This window comes from Hevea brasiliensis, chromosome 3, assembly GCF_030052815.1.
Source record: "Hevea brasiliensis isolate MT/VB/25A 57/8 chromosome 3, ASM3005281v1, whole genome shotgun sequence".
Taxonomy (NCBI): Eukaryota; Viridiplantae; Streptophyta; class Magnoliopsida; order Malpighiales; family Euphorbiaceae; genus Hevea; species Hevea brasiliensis.
Window position 1 is genome coordinate 104,335,795 of NC_079495.1, and position 13,189 is coordinate 104,348,983.

A 13,189-nucleotide genomic window follows, 5' to 3' on the forward strand; every position below is an offset into this window, starting at 1 on the left:
CTACTACAGCCATCACAAATTCTCACTATATAAAAGACTTAGTAGAAGGTTCATTTATGTATTTAATATAAATTTAAATTTAAATTTAACAATTATTATATTAAATATTTATATCAAAATATTTATAAAATTAATTAAAGTGTATTTATAAAACATATAAATTTATATACAAATATTAAATATAAGAATTGATTAATTCATTCTCATATAAGCTCGAGTTTTATATAACCGCATCCTTAATTTAAATATATTAATAAAATTTAATTTCTGTATCTATTTATTATATAAATCCCTACCCCCTTCACAAAAAGGGAGGGGACAGTGGGACTATTATTTGCCGAGGTGATAAATTATATTCAATCTGCACGTGGAACTAAAACTATGCTATGTTCCATAAATACACTCATCAATGGCCAAGGCTCATTGCGCATAAGCTCAATATGTAATGTTTATAAAAACAGTACGTATCGGACAATTATATGAAGACTGCATATTACTATTGATGTTGCGACAAAACTAGCTAGTTATGTCTGCCCCTCAGAACCAGCTGAAGGTTGAATCTCTTGAGTTGACCCATTGTGCCCGACCCTTCCAAGCTGAATTCCCAGAGAAGAACTTTCATGAGAACTTGGTTGGTTAGATCCACCTCTTGCTGCTGCTGTTGCTCCTTTTAGGCCTTTCTTTCTCTTCACCTTCTCAGCCCAACCGACAAGGCCAGCTTGGACATGCTCATCAAATATTGCTTTCTTGTATGAACTTCCCATCTTCATTTCATTGCAAACAGAAAGGGTCATGACAATTTTGCGAAAAGATATACAGTTAATATTTAAAAACAGCTCTACGAACCTGTGTGACAATGGCATAAAGTGGAAGGGTGCTGTAACTGCATAGTATCTGAATGAACACCCTAAATGAAGGGTAAAAGAAAATAAAAGAGCATCATCAAAATACACTGCACTAAAATCCTCAAATACTTGAAGGTAGTTCTCCACCTAAATCTAATAGGACTAAAAGGAAAAAGGTACAAGAAATCTACCCAATAATTAGCCTGGGGACAATATATCGGACTTGTCCCATTATGCAGGAATCAAAGCCATATTGAACCTACAGAGGTGTAAAAGCAAAAGAGATTATGCAAATCTCAACAAATCCTTAAGAAAAGCAGACCAAAAATCAGCTTTACCCATATCCAGAAGAAAAATGCAATCTCAAAAGCATTTTGGAAGAGGATGAAATGAATCAAGAACAAGACAATGTCAGGTCGGTTGAACCAAAAGTGCTCATCTGATGGTTTAACTACCAAGTCCCCTTCTATGGCTACATGTTTCTCAGCAACATCATGAGCCAATTGGGTGATTACATGCTCCAACTTGGTGCCAACAGCGAGTAGAAGCTGGAAAACCAAAAAAGTAAGTGAAACTTGGCACAAATGGAACAAAAGATTGAAAAGCAAAAATAATTAATTCAATTAATGCAAATGAAGTTCCGAGCTATGCATGCAAAATGGTCATGAGCAAGTAAACTTCATACTCAGCAGATTTACTCAAGTAAAAAATTCCCAATTACGCTAACTTATCCACCAAAAATAGTGACGCTAAATTTAGGGCTGTTTTGTTTATGTAACAATAATCTAGCAATGCCTTTGAGATTATCAACCCAGAACATTGCATATTTACAGCAATAAGCCAAAAAAGAAACTATTTCAGTAATATTTTTCTTTTCACCTTACCAAAACACTACAAAAGTGCATGACTCCAGTTAAACGTGATATTAGGCAACTTAGCTGAAACTTTGAAAGGGAGAAAGCACAAGTAAGAGAGACAAAAGCCTACTCACAAGGAAAGGAAGGAATGCTATCCAGAAATATGTATGCCAACCTACAAAAAGGAGAAAACTATATCATCAGAAGTGAAATCTTGCAGCAAAACATACCATGAAAGGCAGTTAGATAATGTAAAAATCATAAAACAACTGTTAGCATAACATTTAGAATCTATACAAAAACTAAGAATGCACAATAGCATAAGAATTCCTGCTACTATTGCACTCAAAAATCAATATCGAGGTACACTGTACATGTCTGAGGGTTGGACTAGGGGTGTAATCAATCCTAGTTGAGTCAATACTATATACAATGTGGTACTCCAACTTGAGCTCAACCAAGTTCCATAATTCATGCTTTAATTAAGCTCAATGGGATACTCAAAATACTCAAGCTAAACTTGATCACCATTGAAAATTTAGGTAATCTTGTTTTCTAATTGCGAATTAAAGATCAAGTTCAAGCTTCATTCATAAATTATTATATATATACAACAATATATTTCAGCTCATGAGCCACATCAAGTCAAGCATCGTAATAGTTTAACTTGGCCCAACTTACTACTTAGTCTACTCTAGTACTTGCTTGACTCAATTAAAACCAAATCAAAATCAAATATTCTAGGAATCGAGTCTGAGCAACTTAGAAATAGTTTGACTTACTTATACCTCTAGGTTGAACTCACATATTTTCAAATATTTTCATAAACTTCTACCAAATTAACTCTAGCAACCAACCCTTATTTCACATATCCTATAACTTAGAATACTAAATTAACTCTCTTCTCCAATGTTATTGGGCCAAGACCCAAGATTGATTAAGCTGCAAAAGTTCGAAGTGATATCAGATACAAAAGTGGATGTTAAAAAAGGAATAATGCCAGCACTTGGAAGTCGGCACTAAGTTATGAAATGAAAGAACTGATCAGTGGAGAAGCATACCTACCATTAACATTCAGCAATAAGAAGATGACCACAAATATCCAAAGATACCAACTGCAACCAAGGACATTAGGTGAATCAAGATGATCAATTAGCAAATCAACAACAATTTCAATTTTCAAGGCAACTAGTCAAATGAATACACACTACAGGCTGTAAAAGCTGTTAATGACACAAGGGTTTTAGCACTTGCCTTATACCAACAACTGTCTTAAAGTCATCTTCAAGGGCACGTACCATGTATCTGTGAAAGTTAAACTTTGGACTTCCTCTGCAATGTGTCTACACCAAAAGCAATAAATGGGCAGATAAACATCCAATCATATGTGACCCAGTAATAAGAAAGCTAAATATCTATGAGGAAAAAAAAAACTTCAAATATACCATGATGAAACCTAGTCGCAGAGTTATGTAATCTGATTTTGTCACAGATGCATAAAATTGCTTGAAAAAGGAATGCTGCCAAAACAAACAAGAATTTAAGAATATATAAGAAAAAAAAGGAAAGAATGAAAGATATTAGAATCAATTTGATATACAGTTGCCAAAAAGATACCAGATGTTATTATTCCCCAATAATTTTGTGATCAATTAGTACCATTTATTGACATGCCCTTGAGACAGTTTTTGTTTACTCAGTTAGGATTATGGAACAAGAAAAAAATGACTATTTGTTAATTGTCGAATTATCTCCCATTATTTCACATTATCAGAACAGACACAAAGCTAAGAATGACCTCTCAACCTAAAAACCCAAGCCTGCAGTTGAAAACCAAGGAATATGCTTTATTCCTAGACACACCGTCTGTGCAAGTTACTCAGAAGGGGTAAACTTTATTAATGAATCTCTTGGTCTAAAAGTTCAAACATATACGTGAGGACCTAAGAATAGGCTTTATTGTCACACCCTTATTAATTCACCTCTCAGCTTAAAAGCCTAGGTACTCTCACCAAAAAGCATTTAGTCTTGAATAAGAATGGAACAACTAGAATTTGAACTCTCCTGTTTGTTAAAGGCTTTCATAATTAGTGAACCACTAGAACTTCTAGGTGATGGTTCAAGAATAAGTTTTATTAGCTAACAAACATGTCTTTCCAAAATACAACCCGTGGGGCAACAAAGGCAATGAAAAGGTCTTGGGAGATGAGAGAGCTGTAAGCCTGTAACTATAAAGATAAAGGCCAGGAAAACAACTCTGTTGGACAAGGATGTCATTTTGATGGAAGAGGCAGACCTCATGGACCCAAAATAGACTATGTCCACAAGCCTTAATCAGATTAAACATCTTTATTGATTCATTCTGCCCCATAACTCCATGACCATACCAAGGTGGTTTACAAACCAAGTAACAACATGTCTCTCAAATGAGGAAGGGTGGAAAACAAAGAAAGATTGAAAGATTCTCACGCAGCATAAAGGCAAAAAAAGTGCATTTAAAAATAATCTAACTTTCTGCAGAAATACGGCAGATAGATAAGATAGTAACTTACCACCCACCCCAACAGAGCAAAATCTTTACCAATTCCAAGAAAATGCTCCTGGATAAATGTGTGTTGATGGACATTGGTGAACTTCTTTTTCAAAACTGCACAACCACAGTTCATAGAGTAGACACAATGAGCATAACCAAAATGCCTTTTCAAGAAAATAAAAATAGAAAAAGATCTCATTTTTCAGTTTTCTTCACTAGTTCAGTCAATCATCAAGTTAGGCACAAAGTTGTAATCCAAAATCAGGCAGTGCTAGAACGGCTTGAAACCATAGCTTTCATGGAAGATTGGCAGTTCTAATAACAACAAATTTGAAGGTATAACCAGACATAAATGATACAAGCACTACTAGTTATGAATTATATTAAGTGCAAAAGGTATCTAATTTAATGCTAAAAGGTTTTACCTTCATCTGTATCATATCGATCTTTTGCAATTGAATTCTCCCAGTGTTGCCATTGACGAATCTAAATTAAAACAAAAAGAATCATTGTGAAAGCAAAATTAGATAGCCCCACAAACTTTGGGAATTAAAGAGAACATAAAGAATTGTATCAGATGCTCACCCTTGCCCCTCCAAAAAGAATAGTGAGCACACTGAAAGTGACATGGACAATGGCTAGGACGAAGATAAAGATATGTAGATGATGTAAAGCTTCTATGGATAACAGTGGCACCTTACCCTGAAGAAATAGGAGCAAAAACAGAAATTGCATCATCAAATTTTGTTGTACAGCTATAGAAACTTAGATCATCAAACAACCATTATCTTGAAAACCAGTGTTCCATCACCTACGTTGCAGCAAAATCTGAAAAAAGCAACCGATCATGTTCCTTTTCTTTCCTCCTCACATTCTTCACCTTTTTATTTTTTTAAGAAAAAAGGAAGAATTGAAGAAATTTTCACATGGGCACTATTCCAAGTAATCTCATAAGCCACAAGAAAGCTCATATTTATTAAATGTAACCCACATTCAGATTACTAAAAATGTTTTCAACAACATTAGGAGTCCAACAAGGTAGGGGTGAGCAATCGGTTCAAACCGAACCGAAATCGATATTAAAAAAAAAAAAACGAACATTTTTTTTTTTAGAAACGAACGAAAAAAAAAAAAAAAAAAACGAATCGAACGAACTTTTTATTTTTTTTTTTTAAATTTTTTGTTTTTTTTTTTTTATAAATTTTTTTTTTTTTTTTTTTTTTTTTAATTAATTTTTTTTTTTTTTTTTTTTTTTATTATATTTTTTTTTTTTTTTTTTTTTTGAACCTAATAATAAAAAATTATATTATAATATATATATATATATAATATAATATATAAATTTAAAAATAAATAAAAAAAAAAAAAAATAAAAAAAAAATTTTCGAATTATTTTATATAAATCACTATTATCAATTTTTCAGTTTTTTTTCTTTTTTTTTTCTTCAAAACCCGAAAAAACCGAAAAACTAAAAAAAAAAAAAAAAAAAAAAAAAAAACTTTATTAAAAAATTAAAAAAACTAACCGACTAAACCGATTTCAACTTTCTTCGGAGTTGTTCCCAACAAGCTCTCTACAACAAGGTATTCCAAGAATGCAATAAATAAATCAAGAGCTCGTTGCTTTTGCAAACATATCATTTCTTTTATTGACCTCATTGAGAAACCCCAACCCAACAAATGCATAGGATGTCACTAAACTCTCATTGCCTGAATTATATCAACCAAAAATAATTATAGTCAGAAAAATAAATATAATAGCAATTATTACAACCTAAATGAAGCAAAATTATGCAACTGAATGACAGATAAGATTAGCAAATTAGGCTCATATGGTTAAAATTGAACAGTATAATTCAGAAATGTATAACTGAATTGTTCTTTGATTTCCTTTTGTACTGTCCAAACCATGATTAATATGCCTTCCAACAACTGCAGAAGATATCATTGAACATTTGCTATTTTAATCACTAATGTAAGCATAGGACAAAGAATAGCAATAACAAAAGCATCAGATGGTTGTATATCACCTTCTTCTCACAGTAACCAATCTGGGATTCTGTTGATTCAGCCAGAAGGCGCCTGTTAGTGCCAGAAATGCTAGTTGTAAAGAACCTCTGAAAATGTTCGGTTGTAGCTGTAGTATTAGATCCTTGTCCTTCTTCTCCTTTCTCAGAGAGATCACAAGGAAGCATATTAGTAAGCACATGCTCATGTACACAGAATTTAGAGATTGTGCCCTGAGATACTGTCAATAACAATGATATGAAACCCAGAAGCATCAACTCTGCCAATCAAAACACAGAAGTAAACTCTCAGAACCTAAAGGGGCAAGTAAAAACCACTGGCAAAAATATTATACCTGCCTAAAATATTATATACACACACAGAATTTTGTGGAGATAATATAGAATGTTGAAAGGAAAGATCTTCAGTATCATTTTACGTTTCCTTTCAGCATAATTCATAATGAGTATAAAAATCTAGGATTTCAGAAAGATTATCACTTTCTGTAACAATCTTCATTAAATTTCTCTCTACATTCCAAATATACCCTAAAATTATTTATTGAGACACATACAGACGCAAACACACGGAAATTAGAGAGAGAGAGAGAGAGAGGATCTAAAACATTTTAGTATCTTGAAATAAAAAATACAAAAAAAAAAATGCAAAACAAAACTGGAGAGAGATGGGTAGAAGAAAAGAAACCTTCTTTAATTTTTTGGAGAGCTTCATACAGGGGTTTCTGGTTCTTGCTCTTAAGATATTTGCCACCATAATGGAGAAATCTCTCTGCAGCAAGAGAAATGGCAACAATCACAGTGCACACAGCAGCAACAACCCATGTGGGTGTGAACTCTAACGACTCTCCCTCCTCACTCCCTCCACCACTCATCTCTCCCACTCCCTTTTCCTGCTCCTGCTTCTCCTCTCTTGTTTATGCAATTATGTCAAGTGTCAAAACCATACACGTCTTATCCAACAAATTAAGACTTATAATAATATTATTTATTAATAAAATTAATGTAAAATACGACATGAAATAATATTATTAATAAATTAATGTAAAATACGACATGAAATCTTTTTTTTTTTTTGAAAACCACATGAAATCTGTTTACTAATAAGTGAATGTGCGAGTGGGAAAATAAATAATTAATTAATTAATTAATTAAAAAAAAAAAGAATCATTGTCTTTTCAAATTTCGAACCCCGTGGAGAAAACGCGTATCACATTCCCTATATTCAGTTAGTTTTATTTATTTATTTTTCATGGGCAAGGCCAATGATCAAATTTATTAATATTATATTTTATCTAATAAATAATATTTATTACGTATTATTTATGTGTAATAATATAATATTTATATATATATATATATATTATTTTTATTTTTTTACCATAAAAAGTATTAATGCAGAATTTAATTTTTATATGTAAAAAATAATTAATACAAATTTATTTTATTATATAATTCTAGAGTCAGATATACTACCAATCATATCAAGAAATTATAATAATCTATGAATTACCCATTAAAAAATATGATTAATAAAATTTAAATTTTTAATTTAATAAAATTATTAATTAATTCTTCCTAATTAAATTAACTCTCACTGCTGTAATTCTTTTCTAATAATTCTATTATCAAAATGAAAATATTCATCATTTTAAAAGAAGTGAAAATATTCTTGGCATATTCTCATCGAAAAATAAGAATGTGATATTCTAAATTATTTATTTTAAATTATAAAATTTGTTAATAGTTTTATAATTTGCACTTCAATAATTATAAATTATAATTTCTTTTTAATATTTCTCATTTTTAATATACAAACTTTTTTCTTTTAAATAAATTATCCAAGCTTCAATTTTTAAAATTTCCACGTTTCAATTTTTAAAATTTCAAGGACAATGAAAGAATTGAAAATGGGTTGCAGTTATCTCAGAGAACAAAGAGACAAAGGCTTTACTTAAAAGACAAATTTCTCCATCTATCATGTGTGTATGAAAGTCATCTTCCTTCGTTGACAATGATGTCTCACTCACATACGTGTAAGGCTCTTGTGAATCTAGACAAAGATGAAATCGCATGCATGTCCTTGCTTGCACATAAAACTTACAATGATGATATGATAGAATTTTTTTTTTTTCAACACTAGCAATGATGTGATAGTTGAAATATAAAATGCATTTTAAATAAATTTTTAAATAGAATTAAATGTGAGATTTGAATTCTAAATTTTTTTATTTTGTATATATTAAAAGTGTAAAAGGATCAAATAAACTATCTTTATTGATAATAAATTTCTAAACCAAACTTTGAAATAATATAAAAAAAATCTAAAAGAGGAATTCATGACACTTAATCATTAAATTACCATTTCTTTTTTTTTTTTACTTATAAATGAGTTATTAGTTTTAAATTCTATTTTGACCATTTTAAAATTCAATAATTTACCTTAAAGTATTAAAATTATTAAATCTAAGGAAATTTTTTTCTTTTTTATAAGAATTTATGAATAAATTTTAGAAAGCATATTCTGCACCACTAAGGCTTAATTATTATTAGTTTTTCATGGGAAAAATAGGTAAAATATAAATTATATTTACTTTTTAAAAAAAGTAAAGAATAAATTAAAGCAAATTTTTTGAGGGAATAATGAACGTGCATTACATCTTATGGATTGATCAAATATTTGATTCATAAAATTGATAGCTTAAAAAGGATCTCATTTTATATGTTTATTAGTAGAATACCCTTGTTATACATGATATACATGTAAATTCATATTAGATTTAATTAGGTTATTAAACCATTATTTATTAAAAAAATATTTTTTAATAAAAAAATTAACATTATTATTTAAAATATTAAAACTCTAAAACATTAGTAATAAATTTTGCCCTAAATAAGTTAGCAATTGTTCTCAAATTAATGGCATTAATAGCCATAAATTTTATTTTAATAGTCATAAGTTATTTTTGTCAATAATAATAATAATAATAATAATAATATTATTATTATTATTATTTTAAAATAATAAAAATAAAATAATATTAAAGTAAATTAAATTTTATTAAATGTATAAAAGGGAGAAAGGAAACTTTTAAATATTGATTTTCTTGCAAAGTAAATATGGGTCTTAATTTTTACTATGATTGACATTTATAAATTAAAAATTGGAGAACATGATAATATATAATAATTATATTTAGTAATTATATCTTATAACTGTTTAGAAAATACAGAAAAAAAAACTTAATGTTAATTATTCTCTTTAAAAAAATTAAAAATTAATGGATAGCGTTACCTTTAATAATTAGACATATTTAAAAGAAAAATCAATTATCAATTTCTCACAAAAATTCAAATATGATTTATTTTAATTTGAAGCAGATATTTTAAAGGAAATTAAATTTTTAGTTGCGGTTGTCACGACCCTATCCCACAAGCCGGATCGACACTAGGATTTGCACAGCATAAAGCCCTTGAGGCCTATAATAAGTCTTACTGTTCCCAAATCCATAAGCAAGGCCAAAAACTAAGGCCCAACATGTGTATAAAATAAAATAGAATATTACATTTTTATTCTAGTCAACCTAACCCGATAACTATCAAAACTAAAGTCAGGGGAGCCTAGCTCAACCCTGATACTACTATTTACAAATATTTTAAATATCATAAAAAAATTTTGCATTTTATTAAAACAGCAAAACTTAAATTTATATAATACTTAACAAGATTATTACTAATGCCAACACATGCAAAGCTCTAGATTATAATTTTAGAAAATAATAATACAAATAAATAATTGCTAATAAACCTGTGAGGAACGAAGCAGGTCATTCTAAAAAAAAAACTCCTCCTGTAGCCTGAGAAAATAAGGTGAACAGGAGTGAGCGTTCAACTCATAGAGTAAGATATTGATTTTACATACAATTTCTATAACTATCTAAGTCTAATGCATCCCTAAAAATGAAATGTTACATCTTCACACAATTCAAACAAGTCAAGTCATATCACACCAAAGGCAATCTAAAACACTCATATACCTGTGTGTCAAATCCATACTCACACACACACACACACACACACACACACACACACACACACACACATATATATATATATATGAGATATGATCCCTTATACAGCTCTCTTAATTCCAAACTCTGCCAATGAGATCAAATCAAAGCCAGACTTTCTCTTAATATCTAAGTGCGGAGGCCAGCGAGAACAACTCGAGCCGTGCCTACCTCGACTTATCCATAATAAGGATCGGGTCCCAGCAAGTCAAGCTCCAGCCACGTCTATCCGTCCTATCCATATCCATATACACACCACATGCACACCAACTCAAACACGCAGCTTCAGATCGCCACAAAGTAACAACCACAGCAATGTTATCAAATACAAATGCAATACAAGGCATGCCTAGCTAATAACTATGTATATATCAATAAGTGATGCATGAACATGCCTTTAATACATAATAATATTGAAATTATAAGTAAAATCAACATATACTCATAATACTTTAAAAGTCACTGTGGCAACTGGGTAAAGGAAGAAGGCTGGCCCGGCTCACCTAAATAATTACATTACAAACTGATCAATATTTACTTAAAACAAAACTTTAAAAGAGTCAAAGACAACCTAGGACATACTCAACCAGCAAAAGGACTCAAATAACACTTTTAAATTACAAATCCCACATCTATATCTCAACAACATCGTATGGCCCCTGCTGGGCCCTCCAAATCAGGCAAAAGCCACAAAATCAAAAAATTACATTTTAGTCCCTAAAACTGACATTTTGTAAAAATTCCTCAAACGAGCTATAAAAATTCTAAAATTATGCCCCACAGCCCTTAACATTGCTAATAAGCTATTACAAAAGGAAGCATAATTTTCTAAAGACCAATGAATATTTTACGGATTTTGATTCTAAACCCGGTACTAGGTGAATAAAGAAACTTAAGGTTCGGATTTATCTATACTAATTCTGACGCTTGGAATGCATCTAGGGCATTTGAAAATGGTGAGGAGGATCGCAATTTTAACCCGATTCTGAAACTGCTCTAGTAGCCTGTCTGCTCGGCCCGAAAATATTGATCCAGGCACTGATCAAATTTCTGTGAAACGAAGGCACCTACGCGAAGCCCACAATACTATGGGTTAGAATAAAATTTTTACGAAATTAAATAAACTCATTTAAGGCTCGAAAAAATACTGCGAAGTTCGCGAGACCCACCTGAATTTCTGTGTTATAAAATTTTAAAATTTAAATTGCCGCGAAACTCTCACCAAGTGGAGCACATCGGTACTCTTGGAATCTTCATGGGATTCCCGGTTTGGGAGAAATTTAGCTCAAATTCTGAAATGGACTAAAAATTAGACAATCCGCTTGATGAAAAATTGTGATCTTGATATCTATGGAAAGCTCTCGAGGTGTATATGAGGTTTGGGACAAGACCCGATCCGATTGGTGATCGGATCTATTGGATTTTGACCGGAAAACCCAAGAGTCACACTACACGAGGGGGGAGATTTGGTGCAGTTTTCCGGCCAGCCAGGGCATCGACCGGCGACAGGGAAGGCTATTGATGGTGCGCTGACGACTGGCAAAGGGAGGGGTGGCAGTCCGTCGGCAAGGGAAGGAGAGAGAAAATGAGAGAGGAAAAAGGGGTATCGAGCGCGCGGGGAGAAAAGGAAGAAAAAGAAAGTGGATTGGTTAGATTTGATTCTATTATATTCGATCAGTTCGATTTAGAGTACCCAAAATTAAATGTTTACTCTGCTCTATGACCCAAAATAATGCCTAAAAATTCTGAAAAATTTTCAGAAAACTTAAAAAAATTTTTAAAGTTCAAATATATTTTTGGTTTTACTACATAGTCTTTAAATTAATTTTTAAAAATTGACAAATTTTATTATTTTTGAAAAATCAAACTCGATTTTAAAAATTCAAAAAATTTCAAATAAATTTTCAAAATATTTAATAAAATAAAATATTAATAATTACATATAAAATAATTATTTAAAAATTCGGTACATTACAGTGGTAATGGTTGAATAGTCATGATAACATTATTGAATTCTAAAATTAAATATTTTGAGTTGCTAAATCATCAGTAATTAAATACTAAATTTAAGTGCAATAAATATATTTAAAAATATTTCATTTTCCTTTAAAATAACTGTCATTGATGTTTTTAAATTAAAAATTAGGAAACCTCATAATAAATGACAATTATAATACTTTTTCATTATTTAAATTTAGAAGATCAAAATAATTAAGTATTGTATTTAGAAAATTAAATTACATAATAATTATATATTACAACTGTTTAAAAAATATATAAAAAAATTATCATCAATAAATTCAATTAACTATTGCCACTTGATATAAATGTGATAAATTTAAAATCATATTTCCTCTTAAATTTGTTTTACAAAAATCTGAACCACCTCTTTATCAAGAAATAAAAATGGAATATATATAAAATTATCATATGTGTTTATTGGGTATAATTAATAGATTAATATAATTAACTCTTAATTTTTTTCTATCTCTAATTAAATTAAGTTTTCTACACATTTGTAATAATAATAACAACAACTACTTATGATAGTATTAAAGTGTAATAATTAAATAAATTATAACTTATATATACATAATCCGAGAATTAATAACTTAATTAAAATTAAAAAAAAATTATATAACTAATTAATAAAAAATAAAGAGAACTTTGGCGCATATATATATAATATAAAAAATTTATAAATAATAATAAAACAATATAATATGATAATATTAATCAAAATAATAATATTATAATTATTTATTAATTATACTAAAAAAATATAAAAAAATAATAAAATTTGAATATTAATATAACTTTCTTATTTATTATAATTATGAAAATAAAATTTTATTTCATT

The 13,189-nt window shown here is 29.7% G+C and overlaps 1 protein-coding gene across 2 annotated transcripts; it reads right to left on the minus strand.

Moving 5' to 3' along the window:
• Positions 1-368: 368 nt before the first annotated feature.
• On the minus strand, positions 369-7,206 carry LOC110651188 (MLO-like protein 1). 2 transcript variants are annotated; one of them, XM_021806451.2, is made up of 13 exons: positions 6,948-7,206; positions 6,266-6,522; positions 4,821-4,937; positions 4,661-4,721; positions 4,255-4,349; positions 3,148-3,222; positions 2,957-3,045; positions 2,768-2,817; positions 1,837-1,877; positions 1,184-1,393; positions 1,037-1,104; positions 847-907; positions 369-764 (listed from the first exon to the last, which is right to left on the minus strand). In XM_021806451.2, the coding sequence occupies exons 1-13, from the start codon at positions 7,132-7,134 to the stop codon at positions 525-527; spliced, it is 1,551 nt and encodes a 516-aa protein (XP_021662143.1). In that variant the 5' UTR covers positions 7,135-7,206; the 3' UTR covers positions 369-524. The 2 variants fall into 2 exon arrangements, with proteins under 2 accessions (XP_021662143.1, XP_021662151.1); XM_021806459.2 differs by lacking the exon at positions 847-907 and having other exon boundaries at positions 6,948-7,190.
• Positions 7,207-13,189: the final 5,983 nt, after the last annotated feature.

What these genes read in the sequence shown, in the direction of transcription:
- LOC110651188 (XM_021806451.2), bottom strand. Translation starts at nt 7,134, where the DNA reads ATGAGTGGTGGAGGGAGTGAGGAGGGAGAGTCGTTAGAGTTCACACCC. An exon ending in TCTCCAAAAAATTAAAGAAG is followed by an intron (nt 6,523 to 6,947) that starts GTTTCTTTTCTT and finishes TTTGATTGGCAG; the next exon opens with AGTTGATGCTTCTGGGTTTC. An exon ending in TAGCATTCCTTCCTTTCCTT is followed by an intron (nt 1,394 to 1,836) that starts GTGAGTAGGCTT and finishes TTGGTTTTCCAG; the next exon opens with CTTCTACTCGCTGTTGGCAC.